Source organism: Ranitomeya variabilis, chromosome 2 (genome assembly GCF_051348905.1).
Source record: "Ranitomeya variabilis isolate aRanVar5 chromosome 2, aRanVar5.hap1, whole genome shotgun sequence".
NCBI classification, from domain to species: Eukaryota; Metazoa; Chordata; class Amphibia; order Anura; family Dendrobatidae; genus Ranitomeya; species Ranitomeya variabilis.
Window position 1 is genome coordinate 733,324,813 of NC_135233.1, and position 22,807 is coordinate 733,347,619.

The following is a 22,807-nucleotide window of genomic DNA, read 5'->3' on the forward strand; positions in this document are numbered from 1 at the left end:
TGTGATAATGCTACAAGCGCAGGCGCCACCACCTGCCTGCTCAATTTAATATTCTTTTAAAACATATTATATTCAGTATGTAAAATAGGGGGCAGATCACAGGGATCAGTGACCTGTCATACGCCATTGTGAGGCAGTGACCCCTGTTACAGCTAGGGGCGCTGTATGTGCTCCTCAGGATACGCATGGAGGTGCCTATGATGTTCCATAGAAGTTAATGAACTGTGTGGTCTCCCACGGTAACTGGACGAAGTGAGGTCTGGCGTGTTTAGAGACTGCAACTTAATGTCGTGCTATTTGAATAGAGACATTGATACGGCGCACGGACTAGTCAGAGGAGGACTGGCCAGTGTAGTGTCTGAAAAGTGATTGAAGCCGTGTACTATGAACTATATGTGTGTGATGTGTAACATGGTGGTTTATGATGCCTAAATAAACCACATGGACTATTTAATGGAGAAAATCGTGCCTGTGTGACTGAGTCCTGTTGCTAAGCGAGTGTCCCCCAACACATGCAGTAAGCGCCATCTTACACCATACAGATGAATACATAATCAAACACCACATGAAGACCCCCCACAGGCCGCCCCGGAGCACGAGCATATCATTAACTGAAAACCTAAAATAAAGATTAAACAACAACCACAAGACGGATTTCATCAACCCAGGTATCATTTTATTGAGTATAACGGCGCCGACCTTGCTCTATCTGCAGGTTACTGTGCACAATCCTGCTGACAGGTTCCCTTTAAGTACCACTAAAGCAATTAAATGGCTTGATGGCTTTTTTTTTTTTTTTTTTTTAACAGTGCATTCGGTACTCACAAACTCATTTGCTCTAGCTCGCCCTGGAGATCCAGCAGTAAATCAGACAGGCTGTCCCCTGTACAGTGTGCAGCATACATTCCTGAAGTTCTGTTGGCTCCGAGGCTACTAGGACATGGCTTGTGTCCTGCAGATCTCGAGCGCTGCTTGGCCACTGCTGGGCTCTGACTTCGATGCTTCATCATGTGAAGAACACTCTGAACATTTGCGCTGAGGGAATGGCTTGTACTGGTAGACTTTACAAGAGAAAGAATTGATGATCCTTAGTACAAAGCAGAATATCAACTTCCTAAAACTGAAAAAACAGCCCTCACCTTTCCGGCTACAAATGGTAGATCTCCTGCCTTCACAGAAATCTTTGGTTCCAATGTACTACTTTTACTTTCAGCAGGTTTCTTCTACACAAAATAAAAATATATATATATATATATTTTTTTATAAGCAACAGTAGATCTAGTCTATATCAAAAAGGATCTGTTAGATCTCCTGATTCGTCTTTTTGATAAACACTTGTTTTCCTTGTAAGAAAACATTTTGGGTCACATTTAACTCCTTTATCCAGTCGCTCTTTAATGATTCCTTGAAATTACTAGCCGTCAGTCACCAGTGAGGGAGGTGGCGTGGATATGCAAAACCAGTGGGCAGGAAGTTTCACTGAGCCTTTTTGCCACACCAAGGGTGCACTGATCACAATTCATTTCAGTTTCTGTAGAGTCGCTTACTAGAACACTAAAGATGTGTTTTTTTCGACATCTCCTAGACCCTATCCCAATATGTAGGTGTAACAACAATATTAGCAAATACCTCCAATTAGAAAAGTAGTATAGTTCTTCTGATTTGCTATGCCACTTACCCCATGTGCAGAACATTGCAGTAACTTACAGTAGATACTTATGATTATGACCACTAACAATTAACTATATGAATGAATCAGAAGAACTATACTACATTCCAAATTGGAGGTACTGTATTTGCCAATATTATTATTACTCCTATTACATACTGGGATAGATCTTGGAGATGGGAATACCCTTTTAATCTCAGAATCTGTGCAAAATAAAACTATGTCTAGGAATTTTAGGTGTAAAATGGTGTGCAGCGGTAGTCATAAAATCTTGGTCGTTTTCATTACTGCCACTACAATCATGTAAAGACTCCTCTGGTGGCACTTCCAAAAGCTTGGCCATGTTTAACAGGGTTTTTTTTTTTTTACCTGCAAAGGCTTCTTTTTCTTTACCTTCTTTTGGGAAGTATTTTCAGCAGATGCTGATGCCAGTATTGGATTCACTTCGGGGACAGTTTCCAGCTAAAAATCAGATAATTCTTGTTATATTACGACCTCCAACATTATCATTTTAATCAAGCTGTTTTGAGAAAAGCCCTTGGAAATCACCTCATGGTCTACTTGGTCTCTTGCCTGATCACTTGGAGGAAGAGTTTGACCAGGTTTTCAAGTTTCTATTTCCCTGCACATTCAATTTAGGTTCTCTAGAGTCTTATTCCCATATATTAGAGGAATTAAGGCAAAATATATATATCAAAGCCCCAAGCCTTCTTCATAGCATGCAGATTATGTCAGCAACGTCACATAGTAGTGACTGGAGCTTGCTCTGATCGCCACAGTTTAGCAGTCTCTGAAGGCAGCATTTAAAAGATGTCATTGCCGAGGCAAACCGGCTCCCACTGACTGGCCGCAACGCAGGGCATTAATGGGACAATATGGGAAAACGGGGTCCAGCTGAAGTTACCCATAATTGCCAACTCCTCCAGTGAAGCTCAGCCACAGGCTGAACCCCACATATAATCGGCAATTTCACTATACACTGCAACACTGTGATATTGGGATGAGTGATCAAACCATCACAGGTTCAAGATAATAATAAATATATATATATATATATATATATATATATATATATATACACAGTCATATGAAAAAGTTTGGGCACCCCTATTAATCTTAAGCTTAATGTTGTATAAAAATTGTTTTTTTTGCAACAGCTATTTCAGTTTCATATATCTAATAACTGTTGGACACAGTAATGTTTCTGCCTTGAAATGAGGTTTATTGTACTAACAGAAAATGTGCAATCTGCATTCAAACAAAATTTGACAGGTGCATAAGTATGGGCACCCTTATCATTTTCTTGTTTTAAATACTCCTACCTACTTTTTACTGACTTACTAAAGCACTTTTTTTGGTTTTGTATCCTCATTGAGTTTTGAACTTCATAGCTAGGTGTATGCAATCATGAGAAAAGCTACTTAAAGTGGCCACTTGCAAGTTGTTCTCCTGTTTGAATCTCCTCTGAAGAGTGGCATCATGGGCTCCTCAAAACAACTGTCAACTGATCTGAAAACAAAGATTATTCAACATAGTTGTTCAGGGGAAGGATACAAAAAGCGGTCTCAGAGATTTAACCTGTCAATTTCCACTGTGAGGAACATAGTAAGGAAATGGAAGAACACAGGTACAGTTCTTGCTAAGGCCAGAAGTGGCAGGACAAGAAAAACATCAGAAATGCAGAGAAGAAGAATGGTGAAATCAGTCAAGGACAATCCTCAGACCATCTCCAGAGAGCTGCAGCATCAACTTGCTGCAGATGGTGTCACTATGCATCGGTCAACTATACAACGCACTTTGCACAAGGAGAAGCTGTATGGGAGAGTGATGCAAAAGAAGCCGTTTCTGCAAGCACGCCACAAACAGAGTCGGCTGAGGTATGCAAAAGCACATTTGGAGAAGCCAATTTCTTTTTGGAAGAAGGTCCTGTGGACTCATGAAACCAAGATTGAGTTGTTTGGTAATCCAAAAAGGCGTTATGCATGGCGGCAAAAAAACAAAGTGCGTTGTATAGTTGACAGATGCACAGTGACACCATCTGCAGCAAGTTGATGCTGCAGCTCTCTGGAGATGGTCTGAGGATTGTCCTTGACTGATTTCACCATTCTTCTTCTCTGCATTTCTGATGTTTTTCTTGTCCTGCCACTTCTGGCCTTAGCAAGAACTGTACCTGTGTTCTTCCATTTCCTTACTATGTTCCTCACAGTGGAAATTGACAGGTTAAATCTCTGAGACAGCTTTTTGTATCCTTCCCCTGAACAACTATGTTGAATAATCTTTGTTTTCAGATCATTTGACAGTTGTTTTGAGGAGCCCATGATGCCACTCTTCTGAGGAGATTCAAACAGGAGAACAACTTGCAAGTGGCCACTTTAAGTAGCTTTTCTCATGATTGCATACACCTAGCTATGAAGTTCAAAACTCAATGAGGTTACAAAACCAAAAAAAGTGCTTTAGTAAGTCAGTAAAAAGTAGGTAGGAGTATTTAAAACAAGAAAATGATAAGGGTGCCCATACTTATGCAGCTGTCAAATTTTGTTTGAATGCAGATTGCACATTTTCTGTTAGTACAATAAACCTCATTTCAAGGCAGAAACATTACTGTGTCCAACAGTTATTAGATATATGACACTGAAATAGCTGTTGCAAAAAAAACAATTTTTATACAACATTAACCCCTTCACCCCCGGAGCTTTTTCCGTTTTTCCATTTTCGTTTTTCGCTACCCTCCTTCCCAGAGCCATAACTTTTTTATTTTTCCGTCAATTTGGCCATGTGAGGGCTTATTTTTTGCGGGACGAGTTGTACTTTTGAACGACATCATTGGTTTTAGCATGTCGTGTACTAGAAAACGGGAAAAAAATTCCAAGTGCAGTGAAATTGCATAAAAAGTGCAATCCCACACTTGTTTTTTGCTTGCCTATTTTGCTAGGTTCACTAAATGCTAAAACTGACCTGCCATTATGATTCTCCAGGTCACTACGAGTTTATAGACACCTAACATGACTAGGTTATTTTTCACCTAAGTGGTGAAAAAAAATTCCAAACTTTGCAAAAAACAAAACAAAACAAAATTGCGCCATTTTCCGATACTCGTAGCGTCTCCATTTTTCGTGATCTGGGGTCAGGTGAGGGCTTATTTTTTGCGTGCCGAGCTGGCGTTTTTAATGATAGCATTTTGGTGTAGATACGTTCTTTTGATCGCCCGTTATTGCATTTTAATGCAATGTCGTGGCGACCAAAAAAACGTAAATCTGGCGTTTCGAATTTTTTTCTCATTACGCCATATAGCGATCAGGTTAATGCTTTTTTTTTATTGATAGATCGGGCGATTCTGAACGCGGCGATACCAAATATGTGTAGGTTGGTTTTTTTTTTTATTGATTTATTTTGATTGGGGCGAAAGGGGGGTGATTTAAACTTTTATATTTTTTTTATTTTTTTCACATTTTTAAAAACTTTTTTTTTTTACTTTTGCCATGCTTCTATAGCCTCCATGGGAGGCTAGAAGCAGGCACAGCCCGATCGGCTCTGCTATGCAGCACCGATCATAAGATCGCTGCTACACAGCAGATTTGCAGGTGTGCTGTGAGCGCCGACCACAGGGTGGCGCTCACAGCCACCGGCAATCAGTAACCATAGAGGTCTCAAGGACCTCTATGGTTACCTTCCTGACACATCGCCGACCCCCGATCATGTGACGGGGGTCGGCGATGCGCTCATATCCGGCCGCACGGCCGGATGCGGTAGTTAAATGCCGCTGTCTGAGTTTGACAGCGGCATTTAACTAGTTAATAGCGGCGGGTGATCGCGATTTCACCCGCCGCTATTGCGCGCACATGTCAGCTGTAAAAAACAGCTGACATGTCGCGACTTTGATGTGCGCTCACCGCCGGAGCGCACATCAAAGCGGGGGTCCCGACATGTGACGTACTATACCGTCACATGTCGGGAAGGGGTTAAGCTTAAGATTAATAGGGGTGCCCAAACTTTTTCATATGACTGTATGTGTATATATATATATATATATATATATATATATATATATATATATATATATATATATATATATATATATATATATATATATATATATATAAAATGTGTTAAAATCACCTTCCCCTTTCTCTCTTCAAAAATATAGAAAATTAAAAAAAAATAAAATTGTACTGACCTGGAATATACAAAATACGCCCCATATGATGCTCCATGCAGTTCATGATGGCCCCATAAGATGCTCCATATTAAAATATGCCCCATATAATGCTCCACAAATGCTGATTATGGCCCATAAGATGCTCCATAGACACATTTGCCCCGTATAATGCTGCACAAATGCTGATTATGGCCCTATAAGATGCTCCATACAGATAATTGCCCCATATAATGCTGCACATGGCCCCATAAGATGCTCCATACAGATATTTGCCCCATATAAATGCTGCACATGGCCCCATACAGATATTTGTCCCATATAATGCTGCACATGGCCCTATAAGATGCTCCATACAGATATTTGTCCCATATAATGCAGCACATGTCCCCATAAGATGCTCCATACAGATATTTGCCCCATGTAATGCAGCACATGGTCCCATAAGATGCTCCATACAGACATTTGCCCCATATGCTGTTGCTGCGATTAAAAAAGACATACTCACCTCTCGGGCCCCGGCACTTGCTATAGTCACCTGCTCCCCGTTCCACCGTCGGCGCCGCTGTGTCTTCCCCGTCCTCTGCACTGACTGTTCAGGCCGAGGGTGGCACGCACACTAATCGTGTCACCGCGCCCTCTGACCTGAGGATGGGGAAGACGCAGCGGCGGAACGGGGAGCAGGTGAATATGCCCCCATTATACTCACCTGCTCCTGGCGCGGTCCCTGGTTGTCCGGCGCTGGCAGCTTCTTCCTGTATTGAGCGGTCACATGGTACCGCTCATTACAGTAATGAATATGCGGCTCCACCCCTATGGGAGAGGAGTGGGGTCCATATTCATTACTGTAATGAGCGGTACCTTGTGACCGCTCACTACAGGAAGAAGCTGCCGGCGCCGGAGAACCAGGGACGTCCAGGGACTGCGAAGGGAGCAGGTGAGTATTATTACACAGCTCCGCTCCCCCTCCCCTGCCAACCCCTGGGTATGACTCGAGTATAAGACGAGAGGGGCACTTTCAGCCTAAAAAAATGGGCTGAAATTCTCGGCTTATACTAGAGTATATACGGTAAGTGTCCCTGAGCTCTGCTCCTAGAATGGTTTGATTGATGCAGCCATAAAACCCCAGTCTTTGTATATTTTCCAGTTTGCTTTAAGTGTTGCAATCTGAAACTAGAAGATCTGACAAAAATATCCCAAATTACTCTCATATTTTACTGTGAGCATGAAGAATGACTACTGAAAATGAGCCTATTGATTTCACTAACCTGGAATACTTTGTCCTGCAGTAATTTTCGATGTTTTTCCTCTGCATGTAATTTTTCCTCTAGTTGATGAATTTTGCTCTGAAGGGATAGAATAGTTTTCTGCATCAAACTCTACATACAGCAACACATTTATTCTGCTAATGTGCAATTATTTTGCATCTTAGATTATTACTGTACTCACTGAATGTAATATTATACCAATATGAGTGAGAGGTGAAAAATATTTTAGATTTCAAGCCACATCCTGAGCCCCACTACAGATTTAAAGGGATTTTGTAACCCCATTTGAGAGCAGCATGATGTAAGGGCAGAGACCCAAATTCCAGCAATGTAGCACTTGCCTGGCTACTTACTGCAGTTTTCGCCTGCTGCAGATCTATTAGTTCTCTGTATAGACACGCCCCCAACACTAATTGGCAGTTTTCTGTGAACACTGTCCAATCAGTGGTGTGGGTGGGGTTATATAGAGCTCATGAATATGGAGGACTACAGGACAGCAGATTTACTAGTCCTCTAGTGACAATCTCCTGCTTACTTGATCAAAACCGGAGCAAACAGTCCAGTAAGTGACATCACCAGAATCAGGATCTCGGTCTCTAAATTATGCTGCTCTCAGATTAGGTGAATAGAGATGAACCAATAAAATTTGCCAAACTGCAGATTTTTTTTTAATTGACGTATGTGCAAGATTCAGCAAAAACTGCAGTTGCTGGCCCTCATTTTTCTGAGCCATAACAGGCCATCAAAAAGTAAACAAATCTTTATACTCCCCTTACCACTCACATCTCCGGCCCCTCTGCACTCATGAGGTCATCTTCGGGTCTTTCGAGTGACATGGCGCTCAGGAGAGTTCCTCCCAAGCCCAAGAAAAATCACAGCACAATACCATTGACCTCCCGCACACCTGAGCAGAACCCTTCCTAGGCAATCTGATACCCGGAAGTTCTGCACAGTATGAGAGAACAGAAAATACCAACACGAGCGGCAGCGAATCAGACGATGTGGTGAGGACTATATGGGTGGCGGTGAGTATCGGGGGGGGGGGGGGGGTTGTCAGAAAAATGGACGGAGAGAATAACAATTTTTTTTTTTTTTTTACATGTTATGTTTTTTTCATGTTCTGGGTTCTGGAGAGAAACCGGACGATATAAAGGGACATTACATTTGATTAGAATAGCTCGCTCGCCAAAGAAAATTCCCAAGAGAAACCGTGCGAACAGGTGAATTCAAATTTTGCCTGATCTGCTCATCTCTACTGGTGACAGATTCCTTTTAAAAATCTAATTAAGAATTAGTGCAATGTGACAAAAAATATTACAATATAGCCAGATGTCTTACTTCTGCAATCTGCTGAGTGGCTGTGAGTCGGAGACATTCTTTTTCTAATAACTCAAGTTTTTCCAGCTTGTCCTGTATATTGTCTTTCTTTAGAAAAGCCTATGGATACATGGAAAAAGGCCATTTCAATGTAACTGTTCTCATCTCTGCAGAGCCCGTATGTCTAGGTGAGTAACTATCTGCACAGAACAGGTCCGATGCTCTTGATTACTGCGATTAAAATTACAGTGCATTAATAATGAGTTAATATTAGCACAAGAGACATCCCGAGGGTTATGTAGAGAATGGGATACACACAGACATTATACACACACACACTTAGGAAACTCACATTAATTCCCCTCTGTACCATTACATTTATATTAGATGTAACTGATGTTACATGCAAAGGTACCTGCTGATCCATAATGGTGTTCTTATCCACTTCTGCATGCAGAACCATTTTCCTCATATAGCATAACTGCTTCTCGAGAAGCAAGCAACGTTCTTCAGCAGCATTTAGCTGGGTTATTACATCTAATATTGTGAAAAGAAACAATGGCAAATAATTTAGGAAGCATCAACATGGGAGAATCTTAAGGTGCTCCTTGACTCCACTGCAACATCTTTACAAAGAACCCCCAATTACCACCATTTTTTACACTGCTGTCCTATAATGGGCTAGTACCCCTCACCACCCTTCCAAAAGACAAGTACAAAGGCACTCTTAGGCCGGGTTCAGAGTGGTGTATTTCATGGCTTATATTTGGGTTGCAATGCCCAGACTGGGACTCCTGACCCAAACATGCAGCATCGAAAACACACATCAAGCTGTAAATTTGGGATTTGGAGACCGGTCATAGAAGTCCAGCAGGCCAAACACGGACTGGGAAATACACTAAAGATGGATTCAGATGAGTGTAACTGCTATTCCCACCTTACAATGTAGATGTATAATTGGACTACTTTCCACATTTTTTGCTGTCTGATAAACTAATACATAAGAACTGAAGACCCATGCTATATAGCTACATTTGAGTACTCTAGGACATACACTGAGTATCTGGGCTTAGTCCTGTCATGATCCGGGTCGGAGTTTGCCATTTTTCCCCTGCTCCGGCCTGGTCATGGTGGGGTTAACTATTCCTGCCTCTCTTTGATTTGGGAGTGGCTATTTATTGGTTCTCTTGCTGGCAGCTTGTGTCAGTGATAGTTTTTGGCTTGCTGAGACTGCTACCTGAGATACCCCCGTGTTCCTTTTGCCTCTGACCTCCCTTACCTGTACCTGCCCTGTCTCCTGTACCCGACCTAGGTTGACTCTGGTGTGTATCCCCTCCGTTTGTGACCCGGCTAAGACTCTGACTTTGCCTCCTGCTTCCCGTTTCTGTTACCACACATCTGTCTGGCTTTTTGACCTTTTGGCTTACTCTGACTCCGTTCTCTGTCTCACGTCTCTGGTACTTTTGCTCCCGGCTGGTTCGGACCCTCGGCTTGTAAATTGACCACGAGTTCTGTTTCTCCCCTTTAAACTATACGCTTACCGACTGTTACGGACTTGGCTTGTTTTGACCACTCTCTGTCACCACCTGGTGGCGCAGTGCAGCGGGCACCGGGCTGCGGTGTGGTAAGTGTGACCTCTTTTTCTGTCACCCACTTTCCTTCATGGAGTCTGCACATACCTGCATTGCTGCAGCATGACAGTCCAAAGTCTAGAACAGTGCTCCCTACCCATTATGTGTAATTTATAAAAAAAAAAATGGTGTCTTCTCATGCAAGGGCACAAGGGTCTCAGCTACCTCTATTCCTATGTTAACTATGCCTTTTTTTTTTTTTTAAATCAAAATTCTGACATGTTTTGGCTCCATGTACAGTTAAGTCCATATATATTTGGACAGGGACAACATTTTTCTAATTTTGGTTATATAGCAAATAGATCAATGGCTGCACTCAACTGTACTAAAGCAAAGAAATGTGCGATACATGAAATGTGAATAGCTTAATGGCTTGTGAAATCTATGAAAAAACACATGAGATGCTTAGCACAAGACTTGGCCAAAAAATGTGAGCCCATCCACCAACGTTAAGGTAATCTCAAATCGGATGGGTCCCTGACCTGACTGCCTAGTGTGAACACTTACCAATGGCTAATAACATGGTAAAGCCTGCATTTATAGGAAGGTCAGAACCAACTGTGTTTGGATGTAATTAAAATCACAGCATGGTGAAGGGCGGGGCGTTCAAGTCAGAAAAAAATAGTACATAGTAAATATAGGAAAACTGACTGAATAGCAATCTAGTCTGAACTGGTGCATAACCAAAAAAGTCTTACATAGCAACTAGATCAATGGCTGCACTCAACTGTACTAAAGCAAGGAAATGTGCGATACATGAAATGTGAATAGCTTAATGGCTTGTGAAATCTATGAAAAAACACACGAGATGCTTAGCACAAGATTTGGCCCAAAAATGAGATTTTAATTACATCCAAACACAGTTGTTTCTGACCTTCCGATAAATGCAGGCTTTACCATGTTATTAGCCATAGGTAAGTGTTCACACTAGGCAGTCAGGTCAGGTACCCATCCGATTTGAGATTACCTTGACGTTTGGTGGATGTGCTCACATTTTTTGGCCAAATCTTGTGCTAAGCATCTCATGTGTTTTTTCATAGATTTCACAAGCCATTATGCTATTCACATTTCATGTATCGCACATTTCCTTGCTTTAGTACAGTTGAGTGCAGCCATTGATCTATTTGCTATGTAAGACTTTTTTGGTTATGCACCAGTTCAGACTAGATTGCTGTTCAGTCAGTTTACTTATATTTACTAATTTTGGTTATAGACATTACCACAATTAATTTTAAACAAAACAATTCAGATGCAGTTGAAGTTCAGACTTTCAGCTTTCATTTGAGGGTTTCCCCTTTAAAATTGGATGAAGGGTTTAGGAGTTTCAGCTCCTTAACATGTGCCACCCTGTTTTTAAAGGGACCAAAAGTAATTGGACAGATTCAATAATTTTAAATAAAATGTTCATTTCTATTACTTGGTTGAAAACCCTTGGCTGGCAATGACTGCCTGAAGTCTTGCACTCATGGACATCACCAGTCGCTGTGTTTCCTCCTTTTTGATGCTCTGCCAGGCCTTCACTGCGGCGGTTTTCAGTTGCTGTTTGTTTGTGGGCCTTTCTGTCTGAAGTTTAGTCTTTAACAAGTGAAATGCATGCTCAATTGGGTTGAGATCAGGTGGCTGACTTGGCCATTCAAGAATATTCCACTTCTTTGCTTTAATAGACTCCTGGGTTGCTTTGGCTTCATGTTTTGGGTCATTGTCCATCTGTAGTATGAAACGACGACCAATCAGTTTGGCTGCATTTGGCTGGATCTGAGCACACAGTATGGCTCTGAATACCTCAGAATTCATTCGGCTGCTTCTGTCCTGTCTCACATCATCAATAAACACTAGTGACCCAGTGCCACTGGCAACCATGCATGCCCAAGCCATCACACTGCCTCCGCCGTGTTTTACAGATGATGTGGTATGCTTTGGATCATGAGCTGTACCACGCCTTCGCCATACTTTTCTCTTTCCATCATTCTGGTAGAGGCTGATCTTGGTTTCATCTGTCCAAAGAATGTTCTTCCAGAACTGTGCTGGCTTTTTTAGATTTTTTTTTAGCAAAGTCCAGTCTAGCCTTTTTATTCTTGATGCTTATGAGTGGCTTGCACCGTGCAGTGAACCCTCTGTATTTACTTTCATGCAGTCTTCTCTTTATGGTAGATTTGGATATTGATACGCCGACCTCCTGGAGAGTGTTGTTCACTTGGTTGGCTGTTGTGAAGGGGTTTCTCTTCACCATGGAGATTATTCTGCGATCATCCACCACTGTTGTCTTCCGTGGGCGCCCAGGTCTTTTTGCATTGATGAGTTCACCAGTGCTTTCTTTCTTTCTCAGGATGTACCAAACTGTAGATTTTGCCACTCCTAATATTGTAGCAATTTCTCGGCTTGTTTTTTTCTGTTTTCGCAGCTTAAGGATGGCTTGTTTCATTTGCATGGAAAGCTCCTTTGACCGCATGTTTACTTCACAGCCAAACCAAATGCAAGCACCACACCTCAAATCAACTCCAGGCCTTTTATCTGCTTAATTGAGAATGACATAACGAAGGGATTGCCCATACCTGCCCATGAAATAGCCTTGGAGTCAATTGTCCAATTACTTTTGGTCCCTTTAAAAACAGGGTGGCACATGTTAAGGAGCTGAAACTCCTAAACCCTTCATCCAATTTTAATGTGGATACCCTCAAATGAAAGCTGAAAGTCTGAACTTCAACTGCATCTGAATTGTTTTGTTTAAAATTCATTGTGGTAATGTCTATAACCAAAATTTGAAAATTTTTGTCTCAGTCCAACTATATATGGATGTAACTGTATGTACTTTAGACAGACAACGATGACTGAAGAGTACCTTTGTTGCTGACCATTTAGAAGTATCTAAAGGCTAGCATACTATGTAATCCATGAGAGTAGAGATGAACGAATCACCTTGTGCAACCCTGGTCCAGGCCAGTGGTCTTTGGTTGTACATAGGAGCTGCATGAATTTCCTTACCCATCGGGATCAGCTTATGATTTGCTGGGCTGGCCAGTCGGCACCTGTACACTGTATGTTGCATAGATGACGTCACACCAGGTCAGTGAGTCAAACACTGCGGAGAATCAGGACGCTCAGGAAGTTCACGCAGCTCCTATCCATAGTCAGCATGGACCTTGACCATGGTTGCGTGCAGCGATCTGCTCATCTCTACACACGAGCCTTGCTGACCTTGTATGAACCAACACATATCTAATACATTTTAGGCTCAAGAAACTTCACTGAATATAGAACTTACCACTTTTATGCATTACGGCTTCATGCTGAGCAGAGTCGGTCTTTTCTTTGCTAAACCAAACCTTTTTATGCTCCACTGTCTCCACAGGTATGCTTGGTAAGTGGTTAGGGGCTTTAGACTTTTCTAGTTCCAGCCGGGAAATCTTCTCCTGAAGAGTCTTCAGTGCGGACACAAGAGCTGTTTTGTTAAAAGTTCAACTTCTCGTCATAAAAATGGGATCATTTAAAAATAACCCAAAAATAACATAATGATGTACAAATAAATGCTATATTATGTGTATGGAGAAATGGAAGCTGGTCACACATAGATTACATTAATGGCACCAGAACTTCCAATTTCAGTGGTAACGGTCTACCATCTAATGTCTATAGAGGCCTACCGACTATCCCCAACCGGAGATGATAGAGAAGTGAAGCATCAGGCTCTTGGATTTCAACATACCCAATCTTTTAGCTTTCAGGAGAGATAACCCAGGCTACAAGAGCCTGGTAGTAGCTTAGTCCCCTCTTTCCATGCAGATTACATGCAAACTCAGCCACCAGTGTGTGTATAAGCCAGGAGACATGGCAATCAGATGTCTATGTGGCACGTGCCTGATCAGCCAATGTGCATGGCTAGCCTTAGCAGTGTAGCAGACATTACCTAGCACATGTAGATGTCAAGAGGACTAAGGCTACTTTTACACTAGCGTCGTGCACTGCACGTCGCTATGCGACGTTGCAGCGCACCGACGCTAGCTGTGACGGGGGCAGCGGATGCAGTTTTCCAACGCATCCGCTGCCCCATAGTGAGGTGCGGGGAGGAGGGGGCGGAGTTCCGGCCGCGCATGCGCGGTCGGAAATGCTGCAGACGACGCACCAAAAAACGTTACAAGCAACGTTTTTGGTGGCGACGGTCCGACGCAACCGTCGCACAACGGTTGCGACGTGTGGCAATGCATCGCTAATATAAGTCTATGGAGAAAAAACGCATCCTGCAAGCACTTTTGCAGGATGAGTTTTTTTTTTGCAAAATGACGCATTGCGACGTGCAGTGCACGACGCTAGTGTGAAAGTAGCCTTAGCAAATAGCTCTTTTTGCATAATAAAGAGCAGAAAATCCCACTTTTGTAAACCTCTGATTTTACCTGAGCTGTTTGGAGCCTCCAGTATATCATATGGCTGAGGACTGTGGTGATTTAAACCAGAGGATATCATTTTTCTTGAAGATGAAGATTTTGATTCAAGAAGATCCGAAACTGGAATAGAATTAGGAGGGTAGCAAAAGCTGGCTAGGTAACTGTCCTTCAGCACAGAATCCATTTTAGGCTATAAATAAAGCAAATGAAAAATTAAAATAGAAATAATGGATTAATTAAAAAAAAAAAAAAAAAAAAAAAAAAGGTAGAAGGCATAATTGCAGTCAGGCATACATTTTTCTGAAACGCTCTGACATTGCAGATAAGGTATAGTTTAAAGAACCTTCTCACTGCGCTGCTCTAGCTGATTGAAAGTACTACCATTTGTGTGCTTAGCTAGAGACCTGTCAGTCACCTGGAGCAGTGCGGGAAGAATCTGCCTTCAAACCCTATCCTATTCATGCTGTCCCTGGTTTCAGCAGCATGAATCAGCTGTCAGGTTCCCTTTAAAAAGGACCTGTCGCTTCTTTAGACACGATTTTTTTTTTTTTAACCCTAGAACGCATACCTGGGGCCTCGCAGGCCCGTCAGGTTACTTGTTGTCTATTTTCTGTAAAAGTACTTTAGTTAGAATTTTTTAAATCTAGGTAATCCTCAGGTATATACAGGTCCTTCTCAAAAAATTAGCATATAGTGTAAAATTTCATTATTTACCATAATGTAATGATTACAATTAAACTTTCATATATTATAGATTCATTATCCACCAACTGAAATTTGTCAGGTCTTTTATTGTTTTAATACTGATGATTTTGGCATACAACTCCTGATAACCCAAAAAACCTGTCTCAATAAATTAGCATATTTCACCCGTCCAATCAAATAAAAGTGTTTTTTAATAACAAACAAAAAAACCATCAAATAATAATGTTCAGTTATGCACTCAATACTTGGTCGGGAATCCTTTGGCAGAAATGACTGCTTCAATGCGGCGTGGCATGGAGGCAATCAGCCTGTGACACTGCTGAGATGTTATGGAGGCCCAGGATGCTTCAATAGCGGCCTTAAGCTCATCCAGAGTGTTGGGTCTTGCGTCTCTCAACTTTCTCTTCACAATATCCCACAGATTCTCTATGGGGTTCAGGTCAGGAGAGTTGGCAGGCCAATTGAGCACAGTAATACCATGGTCAGTAAACCATTTACCAGTGGTTTTGGCACTGTGAGCAGGTGCCAGGAAGCATGAAGTGCTCCAAAATCTCCTGATAGCTAGCTGCATTGACCCTGCCCTTGATGAAACACAGTGGACCAACACCAGCAGCTGACATGGCACCCCACACCATCACTGACTGTGGGTACTTGACACTGGACTTCAGGCATTTTGGCATTTCCTTCTCCCCAGTCTTCCTCCAGACTCTGGCACCTTGATTTCCGAATGACATGCAAAATTTGCTTTCATCAGAAAAAAGTACTTGGGACCACTTAGCAACAGTCCAGTGCTGCTTCTCTGTAGCCCAGGTCAGGCGCTTCTGCCGCTGTTTATGGTTCAAAAGTGGCTTTACCTGGGGAAATGCTGAAATGCTTTATGGAGATGAAGATTTCATTTTTCAGCACGACCTGGCACCTGCTCACAGTGCCAAAACCACTGGTAAATGGTTTACTGACCATGGTATTACTGTGCTCAATTGGCCTGCCAACTCTCCTGACCTGAACCCCATAGAGAATCTGTGGGATATTGTGAAGAGAAAGTTGAGAGACGCAAGACCCAACACTCTGGATGAGCTTAACCCCTTCACCCCCGGAGCTTTTTCCGTTTTTCCGTTTTCGTTTTTCGCTCCCCTCCTTCCCAGAGCCATAACTTTTTTATTTTTCCGTCAATTTGGCCATGTGAGGGCTTATTTTTTGCGGGACGAGTTGTACTTTTGAACGACATCATTGGTTTTAGCATGTCGTGTACTAGAAAACGGGAAAAAAATTCCAAGTGCAGTGAAATTGCAAAAAAAGTGCAATCCCACACTTGTTTTTTGCTTGCCTATTTTGCTAGGTTCACTAAATGCTAAAACTGACCTGTTATTATGATTCTCCAGGTCACTACGAGTTCATAGACACCTAACATGACTAGGTTATTTTTCACCTAAGTGGTGAAAAAAAATTCCAAACTTTGCAAAAAACAAAACAAAATTGCGCCATTTTCCGATACTCGTAGCGTCTCCATTTTTCGTGATCTGGGGTCAGGTGAGGGCTTATTTTTTGCGTGCCGAGCTGGCGTTTTTAATTATAGCATTTTGGTGTAGATACGTTCTTTTGATCGCCCGTTATTGCATTTTAATGCAATGTCGTGGCGACCAAAAAAACGTAAATCTGGCGTTTCGAATTTTTTTCTCATTACGCCATTTAGCGATCAGGTTAATGCTTTTTTTTAATTGATAGATCGGGCGATTCTGAACGCGGCGATACCAAATATGTGTAGGTTTTTTTATTTATTTATTTTGTATTTTTATTTTGATTGGGGCGAAAGGGGGGTGATTTAAACTTTTATGTTTTTATTTTTTTCACATTTTTAAAAACTTTTTTTTTTTTACTTTTGCCATGCTTCTATAGCCTCCATGGGAGGCTAGAAGCAGGCACAGCCCGATCGGCTCTGCTACATAACAGCGATCATCAGATCGCTGTTATGTAGCTAAAATGCAGGTGTGCTGTGAGCGCCGACCACAGGGGGGCGCTCACAGCCACCGGCAATCAGTAACCATAGAGGTCTCAAGGACCTCTATGGTTACAATGGAGGAGCATCGCCGACCCCCGATCATGTGACAGGGGTCGGCGATGCGCTCATATCCGGCCGCACGGCCGGATGCGGTAGTTAAATGCCGCTGTCTGCGTTTGACAGCGGCATTTAACTAGTTAATAGCGGCGGGTGATCGCGATTTCACCCGCCGCTATTGCGCGCACATGTCAGCTGTAAAGCTGACATGTCGCGACTTTGATGTGCGCTCACCGCCGGAGCGCACATCAAAGCGGGGGTCCCGACATGTGACGTACTATACCGTCACATGTCGGGAAGGGGTTAAGGCCGCTATTGCAGCATCCTGGGCCTCCATAACATCTCAGCAGTGTCACAGGCTGATTGCCTCCATGCCACGCCGCATTGAAGCAGTCATTTCTGCCAAAGGATTCCCGACCAAGTATTGAGTGCATAACTGAACATTATTATTTGATGGTTTTTTTGTTTGGTATTAAAAAACACTTTTATTTGATTGGACGGGTGAAATATGCTAATTTATTGAGACAGGTTTTTTGGGTTATCAGGAGTTGTATGCCAAAATCATCAGTATTAAAACAATAAAAGACCTGACAAATTTCAGTTGGTGGATAATGAATCTATAATATATGAAAGTTTAATTGTAATCATTACATTATGGTAAATAATGAAATTTTACACTACATGCTAATTTTTTGAGAAGGACCTGTAGTTGTTAGTAATTTCCAGTTATTCATATATTTTTATGTTACAGACATTTCGGTATAACAACCTTTTTTTGGGACTACCCCATATTCACGCACCTGGGGCCTTTTAGGCCTGTACTAGGTTTACATGTGATACTTTTGTTTACATGTGAAGGCAAATTACGGAGGCAATGATCCAATGTGGAATACGCTTTCTGGAACATCCAGAGCAATGAGAAAAAAAAAGAAAGTGCTGCTATATTTGTCCAGCAAAGAAGGAAAGAAAATCGGAGCGTTTCTGTTCTACTTGCGGACAAAATGTATGCAAGGAACATTCAGCCGAAAAAATAATATGCGAGAATTGTCGGGGGAATATGTAAAGTTACAAATAAATATTCCTGCACCAAGTTTGCTACAACCAAAAAATGTTTTCATAAAAAAATTGCATATAGAATGCCTATATTTGGCGTGCCCGTTTACTTACTTTTTTGTTGTTTTATGCACATAATTATGTTTTGAAATATACACATCTTAGGCTGTGTTCCCAGTAGCGCTGGGGTTCGCCAGAAGGGGATCCATAATGGATCTGACCTCCTGGTAACTCCAGGATTCCGCCAGCCTTAGCTGGGGTCACCAGGAGGTCAGATCCATTACGGATCCCCTCCTAGCGGACCCCAGCGCTAGTTGGAATGCATCCTTACCTTGCAATTGTAAAATACAAAAGTATTTATATTTGAGTTATCCCATGATAATTGTAAACAGGCCTAAAAGGCCCCAGGTGCGTGAATGTGTAGATTTCTATGGGTATGCGTTCTAGGGTTAAGAGAATCTGTCAGCAGGTTTTTGCTCTGCTATCTGAGAGCAGCATGATGAAAGGACAGACACCCTGATTCAAACAATGTGTCACGTACTGTGTTGCTTGCTGTAATTTTCATAAAATCTGTTTTATCTGCTGCAGATCTAGCAGTTCTCTGTATAACCCCACCCACACCACTGATTGGCAGCTTTCTGCCTATGCACAATCAGTGGTGGGGGTGTGGGTACACAGAGCAGGAGGTTACATGGCAGCAGGGTTACTAGTCCTGTAGTGATAATCTCCTGCATCTATAATATGCATTAAATGGTTTTATTTAGTCTCATACATTATTTTTTTTACATAACAAATGTATATGACTAAATAAAACAATTTTATGCATATTATAGATGTGATCATGCTGCAGCACCGCTGCCTGTCTGCTGAATGTGATTTTTTTCCTCAATATATATAATATTCATTATGTAAACTAGGGGGCAGGTCAGTGAGGGATCAGTGACCTGTCAGCAGTCTGCATTATGAATACCTAATCAGAGCACCACATGAAGACCCCCACAGGCCGCCCCGGAGCACGAGCATATCAATAACTAAAAACTGAAAATAAAGATTACACAACAACCACAAGACAGATTTCATCAACCCAGGTATCATTGTAATCAGTATAACGGCACCAACCTGACACTGTCTGTAGGTTACTGTGCACAATCCTGCTGACAGGTTCCATTTAAAACAGTCAGACACCTGACAGGCTGCTTCTAAATGTGCCAACAACCTCTCTCTGATCAATATAAGAAAAAGTTGGATGCCCAGCTACTAAACCTGTCTGACAGCTTCCACAATATTCTCACTAAATTAGAACATTTGCAGGTGAACACTTGCAGTGGTCACATGACCACCCGCTCCGGAGTGCTGGCTCCGGAGAATCCTCATAGCACGCAGCGCGAGCGATGTGAAGATTCACAAGTCTGCAGTCGCTCTAAGGCCAGACAACCCCTTTAAGTGACTTCCTTTTTCCCCATGCCTTCTGGCATGAAGTCAATGAATTCTAACTTCTAGATCACTAACAAAATCCATAAACATTGAATACCTAGAAAACACCAGAAGCATAAATCCCATCCTTGTTTTCATTCTGCATGACTCATTGAGACTTTTCACTTCATCACTTTAATGAAGAGTGACTTCACATTTCCAGGCATAAGGAACTATTTTAATTGTCTCATTGATTCTATTTTTAAGTTTTGAGATTTTTTTTCCACATATTTGCGTTCGTCTTCATCATGAAATTAAACAGCCACGCCATCTGGGTAAGTAATCTGAAGCTTGCAGAAATTAGCATATTCTACCATCGAATAGACAGAAATTAATACTAGCCTACGACAGATGGTACAAGGATATCCTTCAAAACAAGGTTACGTCATATGTTGCCCATGGAAAAGTGAATATGCAGATTTCCCAATATTTTACAAAAGAAGAAAAAAAACACCTCATACTTTGACTTAAAAGGTGCACGAAAAAAGCAAAGAAAATCAATTGGATTAGTAAAGATTAAAGGGAAAAGGTCATGTCATCAAATGCTATTAACCAGCTGATATAGGGTTAGAGGAAATTATCAGTAGGATCAACCCTCCCAAGCAATCTATACGGGGGCACAGGTCATAGAATGTTGGATAAAATGATACTTTATATCTGTAATCTGATGTTTTATTCCAGAGAAATGCATGTCTTTCTTATGTACAAAGGAGCCATTAAAGGGAACCTGTCATGTGAAAAAAAGCTGTTTCCCTGCAGATATAGGGTCAATAGGCCAATTAGAGGTGTTCTGAATCTACCTGGCGCCCACTGAGAGCCCCGCTGCCAGGAGGAAATTAACTTTATTCCTCCTGGCAGCGTTAGACGTTCACTCACCACTCTGCGCATAGCGAGTAGTGACTAACTGTGCCCCTGGCACTGACTGGCAATGCGGTGGGCCCGGTTACAGCCATTGCTCTCTAAATTCTAAACCCCCATGACTGAGCACCGAACACTGCTGGGGGAATAAAGTTCATTTACTCTCAGCTAGGGTGGTCTAAATGCAGGCACCAGGCAGGTTCAGAACGCTATTAACGCTATATCTGCACGTTAAAGGGGTTGTCCACTACTAGGACAACCCCCTTCTTGAACTAAATGCTTGGCCCCGATAAAATAAAATAAAAAAGCCTATACTCCCCTCAGGTGCTGGCGCCGTTCCCGTGGTGTCGGCACTCGCAGTGTGGGGAAGAGCAGTGCAGCAGAGCTGTCAGCACTGTGAGAGGACAACTGCAAATGTGTTTGTAATGAGACAACGTTCAGCTCTGCTGTACTGTACTAGCTCTACTATCACTGCAGAGCTGTGCATGATTGTGAGAACAAAGAGCCATTACACGTCTCACAGCGGTAATGGCTTCTTTTATTTAAAATATGGTTTGGAGGGAGATTCTCAGCAGCATTGTCTCATGCATTGCCTGTAGAAGCGACCCATGCTGCTGTGAACAATGGCTGCCTATGTGCACAGAACGATCTATTACACGTCCACAGTGTCAGTACATTAAACAGGTTAAATATCCCCCAAACATTTCATATCTGAAGGTCTTACTTACTAATCAGATCCTTTTGGTCCTAAATCGAGCACACAATAGGGCTATGTTCACATGTTGCGTTTTACGGTACCAGCAAAGTGTAGGAGTTTCAGAAATCTCATGCATGCAGCTTGCTTTTATTGTCCTCAGTATTTTGTGCAATACCTTGTTTTTTTGCAAAATGCAGCACGTCACTACTTTCAGTGTTTTTCACCCATTGAAAGCAATGGGTGGTGCAAAAACTGCTGCAAAAACGCAGGTTTCTGTTTTTGCTGCGTTTTTGGTGCCAAAACCTGATGGAGCAGAATTTTTATTTTTATGCATTAAACTTTATTGGAATGCACAAGAGACAAATGTACCCTGACAAAATCGCAAGAAAAAACAACAAAAACTAAGCAAAACCTGCTTTTTTAAAGCAAGTATCTTGCTGCGAAGAGAGCAGGTTTTGCCTGTGGAAAAAAAAAACGCATAAAAAACGCAACGTGTGAACATAGCCAAACACTGCTTTCAAGCTGTTCTTCGAAGCGACTGCTTTAGCGAGGGCGACCACCACTCATTCCCCCTCCCCATGTTGTACATAACTACTCATCACATTACGGCAGCCAACGCTTTGGTACAAGGCCTGGATAAACAAAATCGATGCGTTCTGCAAGTTAGAAGAGAAGGAGAACAATAATTCCTTTTTGAAAATATGGTCTCCAAGAATTAAATACCAGTCTAAGTAAGGCTTCTTTCACACTAGCGTCGTACTGACGCTAGCGCTGTTTGCGCCGCACAACGGGTGCAGCAGATGCTGTTTTTCCACGCATCCGCTGTCCCATTGTGAGGTGCAGGAAGGTGGGGGCGGAGTTCCGGCCGCGCATGCGCGGTCGGAAATGGCGGTCCGTCGGCAGCAAAAAACATTACATATGTTTTTTGCAGCCGACGGTCCGCCACAACACGGCAATGCGACGCTAATGCTAATCAATGGTGAAAAAACGCATCCTGCAAGCACTTTTGCAGGATGCGTTTTTTCAACCAAACGACGCATAGCGACGTGCAGTGCACTGCACGACGCTAGTGTGAAAGTAGCCTAACGTAGGTAAGGTAAAAAAACAAACAAAAAAACAGAACTGAGGTCTTTGTGTTTTGGAAGTTGCCCCCGCCGATCATCCTGCCCGAACCCTTTCCCACTACGGCCACCACCCTCTATCTTGCCAAATCCCCCCAATACTAGCTATATACAGTAACCATGCTTTAAGCTAGGGTTACGTGGTGACGTTTCACACCACACTGAATAAGTAGTGCCGCACGGCATCTAATGATTTCCTATGGTGTCCCACTGCGGCTTTCTGCGACTGAGGCAAATAGTAGGAAATGTTTCCGGATGTGATGGATTTTCTGTAGCTGGTCACAAGTCACACACGACTCACTTGATGCAAACTTCAATCCAAGTTACAAGAGACAGCAACTTGCTTTTCTGTGATTTTACTTTTTCGAAACACAGTAAATTCACGGTTTTAGATCGTTTTGTGAATACAAGTTGCAGAAAAGTTGCACCA

General features: G+C 42.2%; 1 protein-coding gene across 5 annotated transcripts in view; it reads right to left on the reverse strand.

Moving 5' to 3' along the window:
* CEP57L1 (centrosomal protein 57 like 1) overlaps positions 1 to 22,807 on the reverse strand; it is a 44,674-nt gene that overhangs the window by 3,715 nt on the left and 18,152 nt on the right. For 3 of the 5 annotated variants that reach the window (XM_077289582.1, XM_077289583.1, XM_077289580.1), the window contains exons 2-9: positions 14,427 to 14,607; positions 13,301 to 13,477; positions 8,823 to 8,944; positions 8,429 to 8,527; positions 7,091 to 7,168; positions 2,039 to 2,131; positions 1,140 to 1,223; positions 826 to 1,061 (exon numbers count right to left, since the gene is read on the reverse strand). In XM_077289582.1, coding sequence (XP_077145697.1) covers positions 826 to 1,061; positions 1,140 to 1,223; positions 2,039 to 2,131; positions 7,091 to 7,168; positions 8,429 to 8,527; positions 8,823 to 8,944; positions 13,301 to 13,477; positions 14,427 to 14,601 — 1,064 coding nt within the window. In that variant the 5' untranslated portion in view covers positions 14,602 to 14,607. The remainder of the gene's footprint in view (positions 1 to 825; positions 1,062 to 1,139; positions 1,224 to 2,038; positions 2,132 to 7,090; positions 7,169 to 8,428; positions 8,528 to 8,822; positions 8,945 to 13,300; positions 13,478 to 14,426; positions 14,608 to 22,807) is intronic. The other 2 variants (XM_077289584.1, XM_077289581.1) reach the window with 1 other exon arrangement.